General features: G+C 36.3%; 1 protein-coding gene across 11 annotated transcripts in view; it reads left to right on the top strand.

Annotated features, from left to right (window-relative positions):
• TFDP2 (transcription factor Dp-2) overlaps positions 1 to 27,169 on the top strand; it is a 152,993-nt gene that overhangs the window by 99,824 nt on the left and 26,000 nt on the right. For 10 of the 11 annotated variants that reach the window (XM_055321133.1, XM_055321134.1, XM_055321127.1 and 7 more), the window contains 3 exons: positions 9,646 to 9,749; positions 15,209 to 15,330; positions 16,770 to 16,817. In XM_055321133.1, coding sequence (XP_055177108.1) covers positions 9,646 to 9,749; positions 15,209 to 15,330; positions 16,770 to 16,817 — 274 coding nt within the window. The remainder of the gene's footprint in view (positions 1 to 9,645; positions 9,750 to 15,208; positions 15,331 to 16,769; positions 16,818 to 27,169) is intronic. The other variant, XM_055321135.1, reaches the window with a different exon arrangement.

Genomic DNA, 27,169 nt, shown 5'->3' with positions numbered 1-27,169 from the left:
GGGGATTCAAGATAAATAAATAAACTTCAGTTACTCTGACCTTCATTTTTATATTTAAACATACTTACAGACCTTCTTGTGTCTGACACAAAAGTCACAAAAGGAAAGAATTATAAAATTGACTACAGGGACGCCTGGGTGGCTCAGTGGTTGAGTGTCTGCCTCTGTCCCAGGACATGATCCCAGAGTTCCAGGGAAAAAAATTGGGCTCCCTATGAGGAGCCTGCTTCTCCCTCTGTATATGTCTCTGCCTTCTCTCTGTGTCTCTCATGAATAAATAAATAAAATCTTTAAAACATATTAATAAAATAAATAAAATAAAATAAAATAAATAAATAAAATAAAAAAATAAAATAAAATAAAATAAAAAAATAAAAAAATAAAATAAATTGACTACATTCTTGGGGCACCTGGGTGACTAAGTCAGTTAAGCATCTGACTCCTGTCAGGATCTCAGGGTCAGGGAATGGAGCCCTGTGTTGGGCTCTGTGCTGGGCCTGGAGGCTGCTTAGAATTTTCTCTCTCCCTCTACACCCATACCCCACTCTCCCTCTTTAAAAAAAAAAAAAAAAAAACAAAAAAAAAAACTACCTTTTTAAAAATGTGCAAAGAGGGGATCCCTGGGTGGCGCAGCGATTTAGCGCCTGCCTTTGGCCCAGGGCGCGATCCTGGAGACCCGGGATCGAATCCCACGTCGGGCTCCTGGTGCATGGAGCCTGCTTCTCCCTCTGCCTATGTCTCTGCCTCTCTCTCGCTGGGTGTATGTGTGTGACTATCATAAATAAATAAAAATTTAAAAAAAAATAAAAATGTGCAAAGAAAATCATATAAAAGCAAAAGACAAGTGTCAAATTGGGAAAAATATTTGCATCAGGCATAACAAAGAATATAGTTATTTTTTCAATATTTAAAGAGTGTCTACCAATTAGCAACAGCCAATGGGAAAGTGAGCATAATTTTCAGGAAGGAATATCATTATAATAAATTAAAACCAAAATGAAATGAGAAATTGTTTTTAATGTAAAAGTTGACAAAGTTTGATTAACACATTGATGGGATCCCTGGGTGGTGCAGCGGTTTGGCGCCTGCCTTTGGCCCAGGGCACAATCCTGGAGACCCGGGATCGAATCCCACATCGGGCTCCCGGTGGAGCCTGCTTCTCCCTCTGCCTGTGTCTCTGCCTCTCTCTCTCTCTCTCTCACTGTGTGCCTATCATAAATAAATAAAAAAAATTTAAAAAAAAAACCACATTGAGATGGTAAGGATATGTGGAAATGGACATTTTTATACATTTCTGTATGGAGGGTTAATTGGTGCAGTCAGTTGGTACAACCAGCACATGTCAAGATGTGTAAAATCATTGCAGTATTATTTGGAGTATTAAAAGATTTTGTTATTAATAATGTTTATAATACTGTGGTTTTTCCATTACTAAGGGATTGATAAATAAACTTGTAGAACCATAAAAAGTAACACTGTGTAGCTAACAAAGTAAATATTGAGGCAAAACTATGATAAGGTATGGAAAGACATCTAAGATACAGTATTATGAAGTGGGAAAAAAACAACATGCAAACTGATACAGTATTCAACTATATGTGAAGGGGAAAAGAATGTGTATGGATATATGTCTGTATATGTTAGAATATTTCTGGAAGGTTATATACAACCTGGCACTAGTAGCCATCACTAGGGAAGGGAATGGTTAGGTGGTGGTTGGAGATAGAAGGAGACTTAGTTTTCACTATACACTCATGCCTCATGAATTTGTATCATATCCTTCCATCCAGACATTCATATATTAACTCGTGCATTCATTTTCACGCAACAATATTTGTTGAACTTTGCTGTGTCCCAGGCAGGATGTGCTAGGTGCTGGAGGTACAGCAGTGGATGAGATAATAAATCCCTTGTCCCTGTGGATCTTAAATTCTAAGAGTCAGTGGGCTATGGACAGGTAATACTCACCTAAGCAGATAAATATTAATGGACAATGTATCATAAATAACTACTCTGGTGAAAAATCATAGTAAATTAGGAAGTGCTTATATAGAGTGGTCGGGCATCTCTGATGTGACGACCAAGCCAGAGACTAGAAGGTACCTAAGGAATAAAGCAAGTAAATGTCTGAAGGAAGAAAGCAAAGAATTGTAGAATCTGTAATTAGCCTGTTACTAATAAGTATGAAATTGCCTAGGTTACTGTTTCCCATTTTTTTTATTAAGATGTGATTTGCATGTAGTAGAGCCTGAACCCGTTTAGCCTAGAGTTGTATGAATTTGACAAACACCTACACCACCGCAAACCAGGTCATTTTCTAACTATTTAGGGCTGAAGGTTAGCTTTTTCTATGAAGTTGGACCCTGGTTGGGGGGGGGGGGGCGGAGAGTATACAACTACTTCTGATTGGAGATATTTATAAACCTGTAAAATAAGCATATTTTTTCTTAAAGTAAGTTATTAATCTGGTTCTCCTAGGAGGGTGTGATATAGGCTTGGGTGAAGGTTTTTCCAAAAACTAATTCAAGCCAAAAAAAAATTTTTTTCCAGAAAGTCAGTACTATGAAAAAATAACTCACACTGGCATCATGTAGACAAACCACAGTTATTTCACTGAATTTTTCATTTTAATTGGACATATTGAAGGTGACTAACTAGAACTGGAACCCCTTACAAGAATTATGAGTGAAGGAAATCTTTGGTGTCTAGACAATTCTAATGGAAAACAGAAAGATTCTAATTACTCAGAAAATTGAAATAAAATTTTGAGCCAAATTGTGTGCCTCTGCCAAGATTTGGCTAAGTTTGAGCTCTTTTTTTTCCGAGCCACTTCCCTAGGTGATTGATCTCATTTGTTAATGCAGGGAATTGCCAGAACCCAAATCCAGGCAGGTCTTTAAATTTTTGTTTTTAATAAATATACCAACTGCCAGGGATTGGCTTCTGGACAGTGTCAGGCCCCTGTTGCCAAGGAGCCATGAATTAAGGCCAGGTACTTAGGAAAAATTCTTTACACTTGGTTTGGTTTACTTCTCTTAACCTGGCTGAAATTTTGGGATACTAGATGTTTATAACCTACTTAAGTATGTCCTTTTGAGTCAAAAAAGTTCTGTTTCTGCTGCTGAACCAGTTGATTTGATGAAAGTAAACAATGTCTAAATACATGGTTTTTATTTCTGGATATTATAATTTTTGAAATCCCAGTGGAGCCCCTTTAACTACTTCCAAAGCAGATTTCATTTTTACTAATTATAAAACACAGATACTTCATTTATAGATCTTTATCTTGTTTCAACAGCTGTGACTGATTCTCATGCTCTTTGCTTTCCTCCCTCCCCCTCTCTCTTTTCCCTCCAGAGTGACAATAGCTTTTTAAATTATAAAATTACAAAACAAGCACATGCATGTTCATAAAATAAAAAAGTATAAACTAAAACATTTCTCCATACTACTCACCAGAGCTAACCTCTCTTAGTTTGTTGTTTATCCTGCTATAGTTTTTTTGCTTATGTAACTTGTGAGTATATGTAGCTTTTAGGTAAATGGAATCATACTAATCATAGTCTCTTATAATGGGAACATTTTTCCCTGGCAAGTACATATTTGTAATATTGTTTTAAGGACTGTATAATAGCTCATCATATACATGTACCAAAAGATGTTTATATATTTAAGTTGTTTCTAGGTTTTTGCCTTTATCTAAAATGTTGCAGTTCTAGGACATGTTTAATTGTTCTAATCTGCTTGGTTTATTGGGATATATCTCCAGCAGAGGAGTTGCTAGTCAGAGAGTATTCCCATTATTGGGAATTAATTATGATGTTGATGCAGAGGCTGAGGATCAGCTTGCCACTTAGGCAATGGAGGGGAATTGAAAGGACATTTGCTGGGATGCCTGGGTGGCTCAGCAGTTGAGCATCTGCTTTTGCCTCCAGAGTTGCTGGATTGAGTCCCACATTGGGCTCCTGCATGGAGGCCTGCTTCTCCTCCCTCTCCCTGTGTCTCTGCCTCTCTCTGTCTCTCATGAATAAATAAATAAAATCTTTAAAAAAAAAAAAAAGACATTTGTTGAAGTGGAAAGAGCCTTTAAAATGTGTACAGTTCTTTTTAAAGCACTTATTTAAAATTTTGTACTCCAATAGACCCATTACTCCTCTCCAGTTACATTGTCTGACTGCCCTCCAGAAAGAGTGTCCAATATCCCACCCACTGACAGTGTGTTAGCCACTTGAGTGCAGGGGACAGTAGGACAGTGTCACTTGCACTGCATATGCATGAGAGCTCAGTATTAGTACTTGACATAGTAGATGCCAAGTAAATATTTTGTAAATGCACCCATTTTGCCACATTTTTGCTAACTCAAACCATTATCAAATTTATTAATCTTTATAATCTGGTACATGAAATGGTTTCTTTTTTAAAAAAATGTAAAATTTTTAATTAAAATCAAGCATCTTGGTATCTGAGTGGCTCAGATGGTTAAGCATCTGCCTTTGGCTCAGGTTGTGATCCCAGAGTCCCAGGGTCCTGATCGAGCCCCCAGTTGGGCTCCCTGCTTGCTGAGGAGCCTTCTTCTTGCTCTCCCTTTGCCCCTCCCCCAGCTTGTGTGCGCTCTCTCTCTCTCTCTCTCTCTCTCTCATAAATAAATAAAATCTTAAAAAATAAAATAAAATAGGGGCACCTGGGTGGCTCAGAGGTTTGAGTGTCTGCCTTTGGCTCAAGTCGTGATCTGGGGTCCTGGGATCAAGTTCCACATCAGGCTCCCTGCAGGGAGCCTACTTATCCTTCTGCTTATGTCTCTGCCTCTCTCAGTGTGTGATTATCTTTCAAAAAGTAAAATAAAATTAAGCTCTTTTCATGTGATCATTGACATTTAGGTTTCTTCATGTACTCAGCTTATTTTTATATTGAGGTATTTTACTGATAGTGACTTATAGGTGGGAAGTTAAGTAAATAAAAGTTTTTAAGGATAGTAATCTAGTGACCTATGTGTTACAAATTTGTTTACCAAGTTTGAGATTTGTCTTTTAAGTATATTAGGTCTTTAGCTATTTAGGAAATACTTATTTTTAGGTAATCCTGTCTGTTTTCTTGTAAGATTTCTAAATTCTGTAACATGCTCTGAAGGGCCTTCATCCTCAAATTATAAAAAACTATTATTACATTTCTTTTAAAACTTCTGTGGCTTTAATATTTTTAAGATTAAAAAAATTTGAAAGAGAAAGAGCAGGGGGAGGGACAGAAGGAGAAAGAAAAGCAGACTCCTCACCAAGCAGGGAGCTCAACTCAGGGCTTGATCCTGGGACCCTAGGATTACCATCTGAGCTGATTGCAGGCGCTTAACCATCTGAGCCACACAGGCATTATGGCTTTAATCTTTATGTTTAAATATTTGATCATTTGGGAATTGACTTTTGTACAAGATGAAAAATTGAAATCCAAGTGGACAATTTATCTCAGAAATGTTTCTTTCATGTGTGGTTTTTTTTTAAATTTTTAATTGAAGCATAGTAGATATACAGTGTTATATTAATTTTCAGATTTAAAATCAAGAACATTTTTTAAATAATCTGCCCTTTCCCCATTGATTTGAAATGCTACCTTCACCATATATAAAATTTTCATATAGGGATCCCTGGGTGGGCGCAGCGGTTTGGCGCCTGCCTTTGGCCCAGGGCGCGATCCTGGAGACCCGGTATCGAATCCCACGTCGGGCTCCCGGTGCATGGAGCCTGCTTCTCCCTCTGCCTGTGTCTCTGCCTCTCTCTCTCTCTGTGTATGACTATTGTAAATAAAAAAAAAAAAAAAAAAAAAAAAAACTAAAAAAATAAAATTTTCATATATACATGAAGTAATTTCGGGACTTTAATTTCTGTTTTATCGTTTATCAGCTTCACAATATCACATTATTTCAGTCACTTCCACTGTCTAATAGTTTTGAAATCTGGTAGGCTAAAGTTCCTCTCTTCCCCATTATTCCTTCTTTTTTTAATTTTCTTGGCTGTTTTCTGCCTTCACTCTTCCAGATGCACTTTAGAATCAATTTGTCAAATTTATTAAGTTCCCTCTAAGTTCTTTTGGTATTAACTGGCATGACAGATCTGGCTTTAATGATGGTTTTAATTTTGTTTTGACCAAAGTTTTATATTCTTATTTTTCCTTCAGTATTAGATTTAAAATTGGAGTCAACCTGTTCCCTAATCTTAATGGGGTTTTTTTGTGTTTCTTGTTCCATGCTCTTTGCAAGTTTTTGACTTTTACTTCTAACAGTGTATCACAGATGATCTCATCTTAAACGTTCAGCAGCACTAAGGTCATTTTTAAAAACCATCTTGAGAAGACAAATATCACTTGGTTTAATTCACATGTGAAATCTTAAAATATAAATGAACAAACAAAAGTAGAAACAGACTCATAATACAGAGAACAAACCAGTGGTTGCCAGAGGGGAGGGGCTTGGGGAATATAGATGAAATAGGTGAAGGGGATTAAGAGGTACAGACTTCCAGTTATAAAATAAGTAAATCATGGGGCTGTAATGTACAGCATGGAGAATATAGTCAATAATACTATAATGTATGGTGACAGATGGTAACTGCACTTAACCATGGTGAGCATTTTGTAATATATGTAATTGTCAAATCACTAAGTTGTACACCTGAAACTAATATTTTATGTCAACTGTACTTCAATTTTAAAAAAATCCGAGAGCCAAACTTTTGCAGGGCTATGTGCTTCCTCACATGCTTGTCCTGCCTGGGACTGAGTTTATGGCACATGTCTATCAATTATATAGCTGTTCCTCCCCTTAGAATCAGAGATTATTCTCCAGTTAGGATGGATTCTTAAATAGGTGAATAACCATTTTTGGGAAATTTGATAATAACCTTAATCTAGCGATTGGTAAGATATGCGTATTATATAAAAATAAATCAGTTTAATGGTTACAGAGGAAGGAAACTTTGATATATTAATTGTTCAAAATAATAAAAAACCTAGCATTTAAATTTTTTTAAACTCAGTATAAGTCATGGCACCAGTTAAAAAATAACAAAAAATAGAATTTAGGCTACCTTACAGGAAGTATGGCATCGAGATTAGAAAAGGTAATAGTTCAAATCTATGCTAATCAAACAGTTCTTATAATTTCATGCACCTGTTTTGTGCCAGAGCTAAACCAGATGCTAGGATACAAAGCTGAGAGACATAACCCACTTATAACTATGTAAATGGGGGATCCCTGGGTGGCGCAGCGGTTTAGCGCCTTCCTTTGGCCCAGGGCGCGATCCTGGAGACCCGGGATCGAATCCCACGTCGGGCTCCCGGTGCATGGAGCCTGCTTCTCCCTCTGCCTATGTCTCTGCCTCTCTCTCTCTCACTGTGTGCCTATCATAAATAAATAAAATAAAATAAAAATTAAAAAAAAGAACTATGTAAATGATAGCTAGAACAAGCAAGTGATCATAGGTTTTATGAACAGTCAAAAGAAGTGTATTCAGAACTAGACCACAGAGGCTAGGGGACAGCTTATAAAGGAGAAGGTGACACACAGAGCAGAGGCTTAGAACGTGGAGCTATGGCCCTCACTAGCTCTGGAACCTTGTACAAATTATTTAACCTCACTCTATCTCAGTTTCTTCATGTGTAAGATGGAGTCAGTAATAATACATTTTACACTATTGTCCTCAGCATTAATGAGATAGTGTGTATATGGAAGCCTCTGGAACAGACTTTGGCACACTACTTAGAAAGTAGTTTGGAATTCCATTTTGAAGTGCTATGAGGTAGAAGTTGTCCCAGCAGGGAGACTTCCAACAGAAGGAAAGGTATACGCCAAAGCTAGAGTGGATGAGCTGTGGCCTTTCTGGAACTGCAAAGTATTTAACCTGATTGGAATGGAGGGAGTAACTGAAGATGACGCTGGGAAGAGAGGCAGGGGTGAGATCTCCAGATAGGAGATGTTGTACCATGTTGAGGAATCTGAGAGGCATTGAAAGTGTTATGGAATCTTTGAAGGCCTAAAGTAGGGGAGTGTCCAGAACAGTTTCTCCAGTTGAAGGACTGGTTTGTTACAGATGTGTGGAGGGGAAAGCAGAGCTATATGAAGTAGCTTGGTTGCACATTGGAACTATCTGGAGAACTTTCAACAGTCTGCCTAGGTTCACTCCGGACCAGTCTTATCAGCAGCTCTGGGAGTGGGACTGAGGCGTTGATATTTTTTATTGAGTTCTGTATAATTCCATTGCACAGCCACGATGGTGAATCACTGAGTTAGAGAATAACTGTGTTCAAATCAGATTTGATCAAGTTTCAAATTAAACAAGTGCCAGCAGCATAAAGGAGCCAGAGCAAGGAGATAACAAATAGGATATAGTGGTCAGTTGAATGAGGGGTTGATTATTTCTGGACCAGATCACTGGGGTGATAATGATCATATACCAAGACTCAGTCGTATACTAAGACTGAGAACATGAAGGAGTTTGGCTATGTGACCTTGTTGAGTGGGCATGAGAAAGAAAGAATTTGATTTTAAGATGTGGGTATAGAGGGAAAATGATATAGGGTAGATGGGCAGAGAGAGAAACTGAAGGGGAGGAGCTGATGGTACAGTTGGAAACTTAGAAGACAGAGAAGATAATTGGTAAGTGAGACCCCTGAGAAGACAGAACATGCAGAGACATGAAAGAAATCATTTATATGAGAATTTCCACTCAAAGAGAAAGAAGTAAAAATATGTGAGGGTGCAGATAGGTTCACAGGTCAAAGAAGAGAAGCTATAATATAGCCTGATGGCTTGATTTCCTTACTGAAGGAAATAGGAGTATCTCCTGAGAATCAAAAGGTGAGAGAAGGGGGCTAAGGAACATGGGCAAGTGCTGGGAGAGCCAAGGGGGCCATCTGAGAAGAAGGTATCTTGTCCTGCTCTTAAATTTTGTTTTTTCCCCCCAGAGTTTCAGTATGAACCTCTTACATACTTTCTGGGTGATCTCTTTTGTTATATTAGATTCTTAAGAAAAACATTGATAAACTGAGTTTGTCCAGAGGAGTTAAGTAGTTAATAGAGTTCGGAAAGTTATCAGTTAGCTTCTCATTTCTGGAGTAGCACTTGGCTACCTTAATTTCAAATTTAAAGTGTCGATATCACTTGAAAACACTGAACACATCCCACAGTTTTCAGTATCACTAGGTAGCATAATTTTTTTTTTCTCTAGTGTGATAAAACCTCAAAAACTACCAACTCACTTGAAAACATGTTAACTTTTAGTAAAAACATTTTCTATTATTCTATGAATATATCCTAATAGATATTTTACTTCATATTTTGCTTCATACTTTTTTTTGGTCTATGATGTCTAATAAAGACCTAACTAGATTTCTCAATGCTAATAGAAACTATGATTTGCATTATGTATTCTCTAAATATTTTTTCCCCTCAAAACCCACTAAAACTGAACTATTTACAGTTTTCCTCTTCAGCAGAATTAATTATATTCACTACAAGAAAGCAGTCATTAGAATGGCTTTTTAGTAATGCTTCTTGTTGTAAGTCACTTTAAGCAAAACTGGGGTTAGTACCGTGAATGTATAGATGGAAGGTGACCTTGTATTGCAGAACATTAACCTAATATTTTGTTATCATTTCAGGTAACATTTCATTTGTTGCGTTTCCAGTTTCCAGCACCAACTCACCAACAAAGATTTTACCAAAAACCTTAGGACCAATAAATGTGAATGTTGGACCCCAAATGGTAAGAAAACCATCAAATCTTAGAATTCGAGGTTTTGCTTAGACAACACTAACTTAAAGGATGATGGTACTAAAGATGCTGGACAAAAATTCTGGTTCACTTTTTAACTCAGTCACTTTTTAAAGAAGTTTTGTTTTCATCTGATGTAACTGATTAAGTCTTAAGAAAAGCTTTTTTTCTTTGAAGAAAAAAGAAATGCATTGTGCTCTTAAGTGCTTAATTTTCATGAATCTGGATTCTGGATGTGTACTATCAAGGTTTTTGCTTGCTCCTTATGATAGGCTTCTCTTGTTTTTAGTTTGATCAAGTTGATTTGAAATCTGTTGTTTTATGTTCTCCTCTTTCTTTCTTTTTTTTTTTTTGTTCTCCTCTTTCTTATAAACTATATACTCTCATATAAATTGAATATGACCCAACAGTTAATCTATATCCAGAGCTATCAATCTTTAGCAGTAGAAATAATGAATGAAAAACAGAAAATATTTAACTGTTTCTCTGAAGGTATTTCCATTAATTATGCTAGAGCTTGAAGTATATAGCACTTTTAGAAAGCCTTACTTATAAACAAAGTCACATGCAATAACTCTAAAAACTATACTTAATTTAAGGTCTCAGCCACCTTTAGCAAAAGTATGTAAACACCTGAACTATAATTCTTCACTGCCAGTGTTTGCATGTTCTCATCTATAGAGCAGGAAGGATAAATTTTGCCCATAGTACTCAGTACTCTGGACTCTGTTAAATGCAAAATTATTTAGACAAAAGATGCATTTTAACATACCTAGTGGCTTCAGCAAATCTTTAAGATTTTAAGACATTCAAGCCATGACATTTTTCTTGATCACTTGAGGACTGTTAATTATCTACAGAATTCAAGCTAAAGATCTTACTCAATTTACTGTAACTATGTGAAGAATGTAATCTAGCTCCAGACCTCATGGAGACTTAAGCTCAGGTAAGTATCCCCATTTCAAGGTAGTTCAGGGTGTATTTCAAATGTTTACTAAGCTTTTCCTTCTCACCAGCCACTCCACTGGGTGTAAATGAGATAAGGCACCTGACTTTAAATTAAAGTCTTTATTTGGAAATGTGATTCTATAAATGACAAAATTAAATAAACATACCCGAACTCTTAGAGTGTCTCCCTCACAGTACTCCTCTATTTTGAGAGACTGTTTGCTGTCAATATTGGAGTGATGCTGCGGTGGCTCAAATTTGAATTCCTCTTTTGGAAACAGTTTTTCTTTCCATTGTCAAGTTGAACTAGTATACACATAAGTACTGTCATACCTTAGTTCTGACAATAAGTACTCTTGTATACTATTTACCTCATTACATAACCAACCTCAGGATCAGCAAAACAAAGGTCAGAAGAAGGAAAGGAGATTTGGGGTGCTTCTTTAAACCAGGGCTTAATGTGTGTCTTTAATACCCAGGTGCTTTTTACAGTTCCCAGATCTTAGAAATGAGAGCTTTCTTTTTGACTTCCTAATTGTAGAATCCCAGTTAGAGCCATTTCTCTTTTCTCTTGTTTATCTCTCTTGAATATTGTCTCCTCACCTTCAGTCTCTCATCTGTGATGTAAAAGCATTTTTTTTAAGTTAGAAAACTCTTGAATGAAACCTTTTTTTCTTTTTTAAAACCTGCTTCTTACAGTTGTCTTTCTCTACTTGCCATTTAAATTTCACATATCTCTTTGCAAGCCAAGTCTTAATGGTAAATAGAAATTTTTAAAAGTCCCAAGAAGAAAGTTGTTTTCTGTGTTTATAGAAAGTAGTTTAGCAAAATCTGTTTTAGTTTGGAATACTCGCCCTTTTCTTAAAGGTATCTTGTCATATAATCTCAACCATCTTTATTTTAACATGGTTAAAAAGTACATGTTTCTTATAGTGAAAACTTTTTTTTGTGAAATATTTTGTGAAATAATAAAATCCTTCAATGTAATACTTTTAATTCTATAGATTCTTTTCCCTTCAGAATGGAGATGCTCTCTTGGCTTTTCTCCCCCCCCTCCTTTTTTTTTTTTTTTTTTTTTTTTAGTTGAAGTATCATTGATGTAGTGTTACGTTAGGTTCAGGTATATAACATAGTGATTAGACAACGCTGTACTTTATGCTGTTCACCAGCAGTGTAGCCACCATAAAAGGCTGTAACAATCCCTTGACTGTTCTTACTGTAGATGGCAGTAGTATGTAACATATATTGATTGAAGGTAGAAAATCTTCAGAATGATGTTCCAATTGCTATATGATTTTCATAGCCCAACTGTAATCCAGTCCAAAACTGCATGATTACATTTAAATTAAGGATTTCTTGGTGGTGGGGGTGGGGGCTGGGGAGGTGCTGAAATTTAAAGAAATGTTCATTTCCTTATCAGATCAACTGAATATAGGAAATAATTACCTCTAATTACCTCTAATTTCAACTTGGGATTTCAAAATTAAGGTTCAGTTTTACAAAACATATCTGACTCATCACCTATATAATTTTCCTGTATTCAGTGGTTGATCAAGTTCTGTTGGCTTTTCTTTGATTTTTGTTTCTTTTTTTTTTTTTTAAAGTCTTTCTTAAATTTTTTTTTAATTTTTATTTATTTATGATAGTCACAGATGAGAGAGAGAGAGAGAGAGAGAGAGAGAGAGAGGCAGAGACACAGGCAGAGGGAGAAGCAGGCTACATGCACCGGGAGCCCGATGTGGGATTCGATCCGGGGTCTCCAGGATCGCGCCCTGGGCCAAAGGCAGGCGCCAAACCGCTGCGCCACCCAGGGATCCCTGATTTTTGTTTCTTAAAGTTCTTTGTCATCGTCCTAATTTAGGAACTCATTGCATGTCACATGAACTTCTAACTTGTCTTTTTAGTTTGAGTGTATCATCCATCCAGTTTGTTCATTCAGCAAATGTTTATTGAGGATTTCTGTTATTGAGGGCACACCAGGCACTAGGCTAAGAGAGAACAACAGAGGATTGCTAATCACTCTCAGATCAGCAAAGAATATCAGCTGACAGTCTGACATTGAGGAAGAAAAACTAAACCAGAACATAGCAATTCATTTGCAAAGCCTTTCTCAATAATGATAACAGGTTTTTTTCTATGTCCTCTTTCCCTTCCTCCTCTCATCTTTTTTTTTTTTCCTACAAAGCCCTTTAAATCAGGTAAACTGAGCCTGGAGGCTAGTAATAACAGATACAGAAAAAGAACTTAGTAATAGTACTGCACAAATAATGCAATCTATCTCAAGGGTAAGTCGAGATGCTTAGAATTGCTTTGTGGAGACTCACATTCTAGAAATAGAGTAGACCAGAGACTGATCAAATACTCAGATTTTTCTTCTTAAGCTTCACACTCAAGGTCAGCATGATATAGGACATATGAATGTGTGATGTAGTGATTGGTGGGAACTATGTCCTTTACATTGTATTTTCTTACTGGATTTTATATGGTCCTTTCTGGCATATTAGTGAACAGAGATGCTGCTTTTTTTTTTTTTTTTTTTTTTTCATTTTAAGAGCTGTGTCTTCTGTCTCAGTTCATTAAATATTTATTGTGCCTTTTCTGCGAATATCTCCTAGCAAAGCACCAGGCCCTATAAACATTTGATCTACCCTTAAAGATTTTATACTGAAATGGAAGTGCGGAGGTGGGTTGGGGTATGTAGAGGTATAGGAGATATAAACCCATTGTCTAGTATTCATATTTTCTCATGAAGTAAGCTTCCGAATTCCTCATGTAATAGTCCTTGGAATATTGTAGAGAATCAGAGTTCTCCAGACATCTATCAGTGTTTATTGTCTTTTGTTTTTATTTTTTTTCAACTACAGAATTAACTTACTAAAGTTATTTCTTATTCATTTGTACATAGTAACATTACCCTACCCCCAAATTGGCAAAATGCCATACCATACACAGAGGTAACTAAAGTTCTTAAATATTTAGTAAATGAATAAATGTTGATGAGACTTTAATAACCAAAGCTGAACTAAGCTTAAAATGCAAATGAATCCTTCCCTTTGTTCTTTATGGAGCAAATTAGCAACTAACTTAATAATTGGACTTAGACCTGCCTGCAGGAACAGGTTTCATTTGATCAGGGATACAAAAATTAGTATTTTGACCTACATCAGGCAGTAGAAATAGAACTATTTCTTTTGTTTTAAGATCTGTCATTTGAATACTCTATGTAGCCCACACTGATGCTTTTCTTTCTTAATTGGAACTTAAACAAAATCTTACCATTATGGAAATTTTCAAAAGTATACAAAAATAGAATGTCCTCCCTTTAGGAGATCCAGAGATCTAGGGCTGCCCAGGTGAGGGTGGTCCTGTGCTTTGGGGTTGGAAAGAAAAAAAGAGAGAGAATCCCTGTGGGTCCAGCAGCTCATTCATGAGCAGTTACCCACCTGGGGCCAGTATTGTTGCATTAATACCCCCACTCATTGGACATGCCCTTATTTTTTTTTTTGACAGAAATACTTCTAAAGATATTTGTAGAATGCTAAATTATTTTTTGTACTGATTATTATAAACATTTTTGGAAAAAACATGGATTATTTACCAGTGAAGTCCTGGACAGCAATTTGGTAGTACATATCAAGAAACTTTTTTTATGGGACGCCTGGGTGGCTCAGCTGTTGGGCATCTGCCTTGGGCTCAGGGTGTGATCCTGGAGTCCCGGGATCGAGTTTCACATCCGGCTCCCTGCATGGAGTCCGCTTCTCCCTCTGCCTCTCTCTCTCTGTGTCTCTCATGAATAAATAAATAAAGTCTTTAAAAAAAAAAGAAGGAAACTTTTTTTAAAAGTCTATATCCTTAGTTCCATTAATTACCTTTCTAGAGTCCTTAGGAAGTAGAAATTAAGGCCCAGATCATTGTACAAAGATGCTCATCACAGCATTGCTTATAACGTTGGCTAATTGAATATATATCTAACAGTAGGGGATAATAAATCCACATGATGAAATGTTTCACTGTCTTTAAAATGCCTTTGAAGAATATTTAATGACCTAAGGAAATGCTCTTGAGAAAAGAAGTTAAAATTGTATCTATATATAATAATTCAAATTGTATAATGCCTTTGTATATATTTTGGACACGAAGATCTGATTTACTGTTGCCCTAGTTTGAATACATCAAGTTCAACTACAGTTAGGTTCTGTAATCTCAAAGCTTTTTGGTTTTCTGATTTTTTTAAAACATTATTAATTGTCAACTTAATCCTTCCGAATTGATGTTCACTTGCTGAAACCTATATGTGACCTCATGTCAGTATTTAAAATACTTGTGCTTTAAGATCCTAGAAAGTAAGTGAATGAAAACTTATGTTTTAGATGATTGATATTAAGTACATTTTAGGCAGTAAGTTTTCACTTTTATATGTAGGTTAGCAATCAACATTATTTTCTGCCTGTGTGATTTTCTTAATAACTGAGAATATTATTTTCTGTGTTCTAACTTTATAGATTATAAGCACACCACAGAGACTAACCAGTTCAGCAAGTGTTCTGATTGGGAGTCCATATACCCCTGCACCAGCAATGGTTACTCAGACACACATAGCAGAAGCTACTGGCTGGGTCCCAGGGTAAGAGTGTTGTTGCAAGTTACCATTTTTAAAACTTTTTTTTAGAGCTGTGATCTTTTCCTCTCACTATCTTGTCTTCCATTCTTGTTTTGTGTTGGCCTAGTCCTTAAAAACTAATGTGTTGCCTTTAAAGCCATATATTTTATTTTACTTTATATCTTAGATATAAATCATTTCTAGATCAACCATTTTTAAATAGAGAAAAACAATACAATAATTTTTAGCCTTATCTTCTGACTACTTTTTATGATTATGACATTTAGGTACTTTGGAGATGCAAAAACTATACTTTATATTGTTTTAACAAACATAAGAAAACAGTTACATAGTAAGTGCTAGCTGTACTCAGAATTTCCCCTGTAAATTTTTATTTCCTTAAATACCAGAAAAGGAACTAGGAAAAAGAGGCCAAATATATTAAAAATTTTACTGAGTTTTCTCTTGATCTTTTGAAACACTGGACAATTAAATCAGTATCTTTTGTGCTACTCATTTACCACTTTTAGTATCAAACTTTTACATGTTTCATCTCCGCCTGTAAAATACTCTCACCCAGCCTTTCTCTGCTCCTTCTCGTTTTAGCATTTCATCTTTCCATAAAAGAAAAATAAATAATTAAGATAAAGGATTCAAAACTTCATTTTGTCACCTTAGAAATTATTTCCATGGTGGTGTACTATATTGGTAGTTCTGTCTTTGACTTAACATTGTGAGTTCTAGCAAGCAGACAGTAAATCTTGGTTGCTTCAGAGCTTTCTTGTTTCCAGGATGTTGAATTAATGAAAAAATCCTGGCAAAGTGTTTTAAGCCATATATATGTTCACGTATATATACACACACATGAGACAGAAGAGTTTCATAGGTATACATACTTTTTCACTATCAAATAAGATGAAATGACACAATCATCTATATAATTCCATGGCCTTTATTCAGTCCTTACCCCCATGTAGGATCTGAAAGGTACCTTAGATTTCTGCAGGACCCTGAGAAATTATAACATGAAAGCCAAATCCATGCCAGTCCTGTTGGCCTGCTTTGGAGATGACCAGGGTTTGGATATTTTCAGCCCCAGCTGTGCTTTATATTGGGGTAGAATATTTGCTCAGTCATTCTGTAGTGACTAATACTTTTCTGTGCCTTCTCCTTTCTAAGTCTGAAATACTTTCCTTCCATATTCATTGAGCTCAATTCAGACTATGTTATTATACTGTGATCTTTTTGATCCTCTGGTAACATTTACTGTGTTGTGATTTCTTGGTCCTATGATAAAATTCACGTTTTTATTTTATGGACATACCTTTTCTATTTGTTAGATTTTTTTTTGTTTGTTTGGATATATTCACTGTGGAATTAGACAGGTTACAATAAATTATTCATGAAATGAGGTTGTGTTTAAATACCTGTTCTTTTTATGCTATCTTTTTTTTTCTTTTTAGTGATAGAAAACGAGCTAGAGAATTTATAGATTCTGATTTTTCAGAAAGGTGAGTATAAGTGTTAAGTATTTTGTTTGGGAGATGCTACTGTGTAGAGAGGAGTTTGGTGTCCAGACTATTCTAGTTTAATTAGAGCTGTTTTTCTTCACATAACTTTAACTTCATTGAGTTTCTGCCTTTATTTCATGCCTTTTACTGAGTGTTCTACTTTACTTACCATTGCATATATTCATTATATTTACATGGTTTCAAAAGAAATTACCCTATGAGTAGATTGGCTGTTGGTAATGTGTCATTTAGTCCTCTCCCTCCTTTTGGGGAGATGAAGTGTTTGACCAGAGTACATACTACTCCACATTACCTCAACCTGCCCAAACTTTTTTAAAACAAGTTTTATTGAACACATTTAAGGATGATAATAAGTTCTCACTTCTTTCTTAACTAATTTGTCAAGTTCTGTGTAACCTTTTCTTAGACTGTTAGGACAGTGCTGCTCAGTGTGCATCAGAATCACCTGTGGTGTGTTGAATGTCCTAGGAATGTCCACCGAGTCATTAACTCCAGAGTTAAAAACGATCATTGTAGGGTCATGATTTGAACTTCCAAGTACAGTGTGCCATGCAGGCCACTCTGTGGGGTACCATGTTAATGTTGTGCTATGTTAAAATAAGACATTGTCTTCAAGGCAAGAATTTTGTAATGTCGTTACTATTTTTTTAAAGGTTTATTTGAGAAAGAGAGAGCATGCACACATTGGGGGGAAGAGCAAAGGGAGAGGGAAAGAAGCAGATTCTCCACTGAGCATAAAGCCCAGTGCAGGGCTCTACCTCTCGACCCCGAGATCTTCACCTGAGCAGAAACCAAGAGTCAGACGCTTAACCAGCTGAGCCACCCAGGCGCCCTAAGATTGTTATTCTTTAAATAAAACTTTGCCAGCTATGCTTTTTAAAATTTATTTTTGATTCTAAGATTTTGTGACTCTTTTTCCAGTGGTGTTTTTTTTTTTTTTAATTTTTTTATTTATTTATGATAGTCACACAGAGAGAGAGAGAGAGAAGCAGAGACACAGGCAGAAGGAGAAGCAGGCTCCACGCACCGGGAGCCCGACATGGGACTCGATCCCGGGTCTCCAGGATCGCGCCCTGGGCCAAAGGCAGGCGCTAAACCGCTGCGCCACCCAGGGATCCCTCCAGTGGTGTTTTAATCTCTTTTTGTTAGGTCATCTGCTCTCAATATAATAGTTTTCTGTCTTTCCTATTTTCTAGTTTGCTACCTCTGATTTGCTGTGCACTGAGAAGCTAGATGGCCAAATCTGTTAGAATTCACCCTAAAATAAAAATAAAAAGACTGAGTGAGGATCTTGAGGCTATGTATATAAAAATGTGTGTTTTCTTGCATATGCCCCAGCTGTCCTTAAGTTCCTTTGTGGCATTTGTTGCTTGCTTCTTGGTTCTTAACAGTTTTGAACGGATAAAATCATGTCTAAGGAACTGCTGTATCATATTGGGATATATAGCGAAATGTTCTTTTCTCTCTAATGGAAATTCCTCTTTCCAAGTCCTACTGGTCTTTTTCTGTATTTATCCTCAGAAAGGGCAGCAATACAAGTTCTTACAGATGTATTTAGCAATGTTTAAGGCCTTAACGTGGCACTATTCATTAGTTATGATTGGTGGCACTTATGTATTGCAAACAGTATAAACAAGATTCTCTTTACACCCCTTTATAAGGGAGGCTTTTTTTTTTAAGATTTTATTTATTTATTCATGAGAGACACAGAGAGAAAGGCATAAACATAGGCAGAGGGAGAAGCAAGCTCCCTGTGGGGAGTCTGTTGTGGGACTGGATCCCAGGACCCTGGGATCGCAACCTGAGCGGAAGGCAGATGCTCAAACACTGAGCCACCCAGACGTCCCTATTCTGGCACTTCTATATGTGATTTAGAAGTCTCTCTTATGGGGACGCCAGGATGGCTCAGTGGTTGAGCATCTGCCTTTGGCTTAGAGCGTGATCCAGGAGTCCCAGGATCGAGTCTCATATCAGGCTCCCCGCAGGGAGCCTGCTTCTCCCTCTGCCTGTGTCTATGCCTCTCTCCATCTCTCATGAATAAATAAATAAAATCCTAAAAAAAAAAAAGTGTCAGATTAAATTTGTTGGCATAAACACTGATTCAGCTTTTTCCCTTTCTGCATATGATACAGTGACTTTTTTTTTTAGTGATTTTTATTCTTTTTATTTTTTAATATAACTTTACTGAAATGAATCCCTCCCCTTAGCCCCCCAGTCAGGTCTCAGAGATTATTACATGTGATTTTCTTTTTTTTGTTGTTTTTCTTACAAATGTTTATTTTCCTCCAAATGCATTTTGTTTTTCTATAATTCAGTGAAACGTCCTTGTTTCCCTTCTCCCAGTGTTAAGGTTCAGTAAGCTAGCTCTCAATCATAGGCTGATCTTTATCTCTGCAGTGTCTCCTGTTGATTTAGTATCATATGTAAGTATTTGTATTTGTTTTCTTCAGGGATTTATACATCAATATATTGACATTTATACATCAATATATGAGGCTTTTTATCCTCATCTTACCACTTGGCAGTACAACTTTAAGTATGTTTTACACAGCTGTTCCTTAAGGTCATTTGTTAGAGCAAGTCAGTTTCTGAAGAAATTTTTTTTTGTGGATGAAGGATCCATTGAAGGATTCTCAATTTTTTTTCCAAGTTCTGATCCACTGGACTTATTTTCAAAGAGCTTACGGAAGACGCTGTGAAAACCCCCTTTCTGGTCTTGTCTGGAGTTTTAATCCTGAAAGATGTTTGCTCACTTTCTCTTTCTACCTACGGACAGAATCTGATGGTGTCTTCTACATGTATCTCTTCCAAATGATCTTATTTGCCTTTTTGGACCTCTGCTGAGGGAAGAAGGTCCTGGGTGCCCCACGGGCAGTGATGGCAGCCTCTGGGTGTTTTTCTCCATTCCTATCTTAAATGAATAAGACTTAGCACAGTGGTGTTGTATTCTTCTCTTATGCTCATGTAATCTTAATGTCTTTTTGTTGGTGGAAAGTTAAAACTCCACTTATTTATAATAAACTAGTATAATTTAAACTATAATCTAATAATCAAAATCAGTATAGTTAATATCTGTAGTGCTTCAGTGATGTTTAAGAAATTGTTCGTTTATTCAGCATTTTATTTTTTATTATTTTTTTTCAGCAAACATTTTAAATATCTATTAACTGTTCTAAGGATTGGAGGGGATAATAAATGAGATAGAAAAGTCTGCCCTTAGCTTATATTGGAGGGGTAATAAATAAGATTATTTTTACATTATGATAGATGATATACAAAAAAAATAAAGATGATGGTGGCTGCTTTGGAGAAGACATCTCTAAGGAAATGATATTTGAAAGCAAAGAAGTCAGGCATGTAAATAGCTTAGGTGAGGTGGGGTTGCCAGGGATCCTGGGCAGAGGGAATGGCAAATGTAAAGCTCCTGAATGAGGAAACAGGTTGATGTATTTGGAGAAGCACAGTAGCCTGGAGATAGTGAGAAAGGCAAAGAGTGATATGAGAGTGGAAAGGTAGGCAGGAATCAGGTCATGTTGAAAGGCCTTGTAAGTCCTATTAGGAAATTTGGTTTCTTTTCTAAGGAGGATTTTAAGCAGGGAAATGGTATGATATAAGTCACATTGGCTGCTGAGGGATAAGTGGATACTAAGGAGACAAGAACAGAACAGAAGCAGGAAAATCAGAAGGCTATTACAGGGGGCAGTAGCCTGGTCATCAAGATGGATAAAAATGGGTAAATGATGGTGGTATAGAACCAAGAAGATTTATTGATAGATTCAAGGAAGGAAGAAGAGAAATGAAGGATAGCTCTTGTTTTTTTTTTGTTTTTTTGTTTTTTTTTTCTCATGAAAAGCTGGTGAATATTTATGCCCTTTACATTACTGTAGTTCAGTGTAGGTTTGGGAAGGAATTTTGTTTTGGATATATGAAGTTCAATAAGTTTATTAGTACCTAAGTGATATCATTAGTATATAAGTAGGATCATCAGCATGTAAATGGTCACAAGCCTGAATGATACAACCCAAAGAGGGAGAGAGTGAAGATCCATAACGAATAAACATTTATTTACCATTTCAGACCCCTTCTTCCCTTCCACACACATCATGGATACATACTGCCTGGAAAGTTTCGGATTTTTTCCTAAATTATTTTATCGAATTACCAAATTTAATTGTTTTGTGATTTAACTCTTCTAGTTGGCTCGTTTAAATGGGAAATGAAGTTTTTATTATATATGAATAACAATTCATTATTTAAGTAGGATAGATTTTTAAATAACTTCTACCCTGGGGTATACTGTTTTATACTACAAATTACTTTTGTAAATAAAAAGATGTTATTATTGAGAAAATATAAAAAGACAGTGGTTATGGGTTCTAGTTAACTGCCTGGAAAGATAGTATTCCTTGAGTACAATTCTTTTGAATACTTCAAATGAAATTATTAATAAAAGTTAACATGCATTTCAAACTATACCAATTAGTTTTATTTATTTATTTCTCAATTTGGCTCTATTTGGTGAAGAGTGCTTCCTACTGATTTTTTAATTTATTTGTGGACTAATAGAGATCATAGCACTTATACACCCTATGGCCATATTTTAGTGTTATTTGGAGAGAGGGTCTTTGAGGTTTTAAAAAGTTTGATTCTAAGAAAATGTGTAGACTCTATTTAAGATTTAGACAGTGAGCTTTCAATTTAAGATGATAGACTGAACACCATGTTTACACCCCAACCTCTAAAATCCTATTGAAATTTTCACATAAAAAATAATAAAAGGAAATACATTTCTAAAAGTGCTGTAAAAGGTGTAGAGATAAGATTTTCCAATTAAAAGATGAAAGCCAATGTTGTTATAATGAAGAACAAGTGATAGTAGAGAAATCCACATCCCAAAATATGCTCATAGAAGTCAAAATTAGAAATGGAAGCCATTCTTCCCTGTGCTGACTGATACAGAGAAGCTCTAGGCTTGGAGTGACAAGTTTAGAAAGCAAGAATGAATTAGGGAAGTAATGAGGGCAATGAAATGAAGACTATCCAAGGAGCACCTGGGCCAGTTGAAGCTTCCCAACCCTTCAAATCCCCTTATACCTCCCATTTCATCTCCACACACACACAGATATTATACCAAAGATATTTGTTCCCCAGGGCTGAAACTTAGAGAACTGATCTCAAGGAAACAGAACTCTGCCTTGATAATATTTGTGATTGGCTTCTTTCATTTAGCATATTTTCAAGGTTCACCATGTTGTGGCATATATTAATTATTAGTACATTATTCATTTTTACTCCATGGTATGGATGTACCACATTTTGTGTATTTGTTCATTGGATATTTGAGTTGATGCTACTATGAACATTGGTGAACAAGTTTTCATTTCTCGTGTGTGTGTGTGTGTGTGTATGAATAGAATTGCAAGGTCATACAATAATTCTTTAGCCTTTTGAATAACTGATATGCTGTCTTCCAGAGTAGCTGTACCATTTTACATTCCCACCAGCGACAGGTTCCAATTTCTCCACATCCTTTCCAATGCTTATTATTTGTCTTTTATATTATAGCCATCCTTGTGGATGTGAATTGCTTATTTCATTATGGTTTTGATTTTCATTTCCCTAAATGGCTAATGATGTTGAGCATCTTTTCATGTGCTCATAGGATCTTTGTATATCTTCTTTGAAGAAGTCTTTCCATATCCTTTGGTCTTTAGTTATTGAGTTTTAAGAGTTCTTTATATATTATATATTTATATATTATAGAGGCAAGATCCTAATACTTTCTACAGTGATTGTACCTTTAAATTGTCACCAACAATGTTACAAAGGTTCCATTTTCTCCACATTCTCAAAACACTTTTTGTTTTTGATAACAGCCTTCCTGATCTCATTGTGATTTCGATTTGCATTTTCCTAATGATTACTGATGTTGAACATCTTTTTATGTGCTTATTGGCCATTTGTTTATCTTCTTTGGAGAAATGTCTATTCCAGTCCCTTGCCCATTTTTTAATTGGGCTGTTTTGTTGTTAAGTCCCTTTACCTTTTAATATTTCTTTTACTAGAGGCATTGTTCCTTAACTTTCAGAGAAACTTTTATAGAATTGGTTGTAGGAGCAATCTCCTATCTATGAACCGTAGGTATTAGCTATTCTAATTTCTTTTAAATCTTAATGTGGGTATTGGTTGGGTTTGTTTTGGCATGGTGCTCTACCAGCTTTCCAAAGAACAAGCTTAATTTCTTGATTCAGCCAGTGCTAAGAAGTATCCTTCAGTTTTGTATTGCTTATGAAAATTCTGGTAACTCATGAAGAGAAAAATCACCTGATGTATCATTTAATCCTCACAGCAACTTTGTGAGATGGGTACTTGTAGTTCTCCTTTTTAGATGGATGAATACTGTGGGTCAGAGTTAAATGAAGTAAACTGTTGAAAATATGTAGCTAATAGTTAACCAAGATTGATATTAACCAGTTTTCTTCAAGTTTATTATCATTTCATGTACTGAATAATATTATAAAATTCTTATATATGGTCTTGTATTTGTTCCAAGAGTATGTTCATCAGCTTTTTATTATTATTAATAATTTATTCATGAGAAACACAGAGAGCGAGAGAGAGGCAGAAGCACAGGCAGAGGGAGAAGCAGGCTCCTTGCAGGGAGCCTGACATGGGACTCGATCCCCGGTCTCCAGGATCAGGCCCCGGGCTGAAGGCAGCGCTAAACTGCTGAGTACCCCCCCGGGCTGCCCTTCATCAACTTTTAATAGCTGTTACTAACTGTTCCTATTTAAGGACTGTGTGTAGTTTCTTCCTTTAAATATTATCCATGTCTAGGTCACGTAGGTGGCTCAGATCGTTAAGTATATGCTTTCGGCTTAGGTTGTGATCTCCTGGTCCTGGGATCGAGCCCTGCATTGGGCTCCCTGCTCAGCATGAAGTCTCTTTCTCCCTCTGCCTCTCCCCTCTACTAGTGTTCTCTCTCTCTCTCAAATGAATAAGTAAAATCTTAAAAAAAAAAAATTATGTGTGCCTGACTGTACAGGGAAAATTTAGTTAGGCAATCACCCTAAACTACCCTATGATTATCTTATTGCTCCCTTTTTAAAAAAAGTCCTAGAGAAAAAAAAAAAAGTCCTAGGATTACATGAAAAACAACAATCCTGCTTCATCTCTGGCTCTTAAAAAAGTTTATAAGTATGAAGTTGAGAATTTTATTTACTTTAAACCATTATCCAATTCTTAGCATAAATATAAAATCCCATACACAACATATTTCTTTCAAAATAGCTCATGCACTCCCATTTTTAGCAATTCTTATTTACTTTTGTCACCTAACTTGTACTAATTATATAAATTTATGTGTGGCTAGCCATTTGTATTTAAATATCCTAAACTCTGGGCAGCCTGGGTGGCTCAGTGGTTTAGCACCGCCTTCGGCTCAGGGCGTGATCCTGGAGTCCTGGGATCGAGTCCCACATCAGGCTCCCTGCATGGAGCCTGCTTCTCCCTCTGCCTGTGTCTCTGCCTCTCTGTCTCTCTCTGTTTCTCATGAATAAATAAATAAAATCTTTAAAAAATAAATAAATACATACATACATACATACAAACCCCAAACTGAAGGGCAGATCAGTGTAGAGTGGACTTTGTGTGGAAATATATGTAGCAAACAAATTGGTGGATTCTTTTAAAAAATGAAATTACTTGAGGCACCTGGGTGGCTCTGTCTGTTAAGCATCTGACTCTTGGTTTTGGCTCAGTGTCATGATCTCAGGGTTGTGGGATTGAGCCCTGCATGGGGCTCCATGCTCAGTGCAGAGTCTGCTTTGGATTCTTTCTCCTTCTCCTTCCCATTCATGCTCTCTCTCTAAAATAAAGAAATAAAATATTAAAAAAAATAAAATAAAATTACTTATGGGGTATCTGGGTGGCTCAGTTAAGCATCCAACTCTTGATTTTGGCTCAGGTCATGATCTTGGGGTCCTGAGGTTGAGCCCCATGTGGGGCTCTGTGCTCAGCAGGGAGTCTTCTTGAGATTCTTCTCTCCCTTTGCCCCTCCCTCTGCTCACAGATGCACACACTCATGCTATCTCTCTCAAATAAGTCTTTTTAAAAAATGAAAGTACTTAGAACAATGACTAGTACATTACTCAGCATTCAGTAAGTATTTACTACTTGCCACTACCACTGGTTTTAAACTGCACAGGACATGATCCAGTTCATGTAGAAAGACCACCATGGGAAGCATCTGGGTGACTCAGTCAGTTAAGCGGCCGCCTTTGGCTCGGGTCATGATCCCGGGATACTGGGATGGAGCCCCTGGAGCCCCGGGATGGAGCCCCTGGAGCCCCGTATCAAGCTCCCTGTGCTCAGCAAGGAATCTGCTTTTCCCTCTCCCTCTCCAACCCCTCCGTCCCTGTTGATGATAGCTCACACACACACACTCTCTCTCTCATTCTCATTCTCATTCTCTCATTCTATTTCTCTCAAATAAATAAAACCTGTAAAAAAGAAAGAAAGATCACCATAACTGTCCGCTGGAGGAAGGATTGGAATGCCTCTAGACCGCACAAGGAGAATACTTACAAGGCTCTAGTTCTGTTGCGAGACAGATTATGAAGACCAGAACTAGATGAACTGTGGGAACACAGAGAAATTGAATTCAAAAGCTATTTAGGACTAGATTAGATTAGATTTGATAGAATTAGATTGATTTGATAGGAAGGGCATTAGAAGAACATAGGTCGAATCTGGTTTCTGGCTTGGGTGATTGGGTAGATGGTTCTGTTATTCATCTAGATGAAAACTGCCATAGGATCCAGTGTCATGTATTGTATATGTTGAGTTCTCCTTTGTGTTTATATGGTATTGTAATATATAAAGACCCCTTCCTGAGAAAGCTGGGCAGAGTATAGGAAACTGAGGCTAATGACTAAACCAATGTAAATAATCAAGGCTCAAACTATTCTTTTTCTCTTCTTTTTTTTTTAACTCTTTATAGAGAATTTAAAATACAGAAGTAGATGACTCGTATCATGAACCTCTTATGTGCATATCTCTGAATTTCAACAATAATCAGTTCATGGCATTTCTCGTTTTGTATGTACCTCTTTCTATATTATTGTAAAGCAAATCATTTTCATCATAAATCTCTCTTTACTTATATCTAAAAAGACTCCTTTTTAGACATATCTACAATATCATTATACCTAGGAAAATTAACAATAATTCCTTAATATCAAATATGTAGTAAGTGTTCAAATTTCTAGTTGTTTCAAATGACGTTTTGCTTGCTTTTTTTTTTTTTTGTAAGATTCAGATACAGAAAATTATGGAAAAGCAAATATATGACTAATAAATACTTCAGGGCAAATAGTCTTATAACAACCACCAGATCAATAAGTAGAACCCAGAGGCCCCTTCATGTGTCCCATCCCAATCACTATACCCTCTCTCTCCTATATATGTTACCCTGATTTTTAGAGTAATCAGTTCCTTGAATGTTTAAATAGTTTTGTTACCTAAATGGTGCCTCCTTTCCCACATTTTAGTCTTGCCTATTAAAAAAAGTTGAGATCTATTTTATATATAGATCTCCATTCTGTCCCATTATTTTCCTCAGAGTTTAGTTGTTGAAACCAGTCTGTTTGACTTGTGCAGTTTCCACAGTCTAGATTTTATTGATTTTTGTACTCATGTGCATCTAAACACATTCCTCTGTTTTCTGTATTTCCTGTAGTTTGGCATGTTTTATCAGACTGATGTTTAATCCTTGGCAAGACTAGATAGTGGGGTGTTCTAACATTGTCTCTCTTTTTATGATTTGCACATTGCTGATGCAGTCATGCTTAATGGTTGTAACTATTAATTTATTGTGGGTTGCAATTAGTATTATTCTAACTACTAGCAATATATATATATATATATATATATATATATATATATATATATATAGTCACATTTTACCTGGAGGTACATACAGTTCCTATAAGAAAGCAGAATAAATGCTGGATCTCCTCCCTTTATTGGCCAGTTTTCAAGATGATGAATTTGTTTCTGGTCTTCTTCCACAGATGACCAATTCTTCCCTTTTAAAAGTATCATTATGAATTCATGAATTTGAACATACTTGATGGGTTTCATACTTTGCACCTATTATCACAATTGAAGCTTAAATTGTTTCATCTTTGGCTACTGGGAGCCTCTTCTAATTGATCTTAAGTCCTTTTGACATGACTCTGGTAGTCTTTGATGCTTGTTACCTGATATTATAAGATGTTCCAAGTTCATCTTATCCATTTCCTGCCTGTACCTGGAATCAGCCATTTCTC

This window comes from Nyctereutes procyonoides, unplaced genomic scaffold (genome assembly GCF_905146905.1).
Source record: "Nyctereutes procyonoides isolate TBG_1078 unplaced genomic scaffold, NYPRO_anot_genome, whole genome shotgun sequence".
In the NCBI taxonomy this organism is placed as follows: domain Eukaryota; kingdom Metazoa; phylum Chordata; class Mammalia; order Carnivora; family Canidae; genus Nyctereutes; species Nyctereutes procyonoides.
This window is presented reverse-complemented; position numbering and strand designations above follow the sequence as displayed.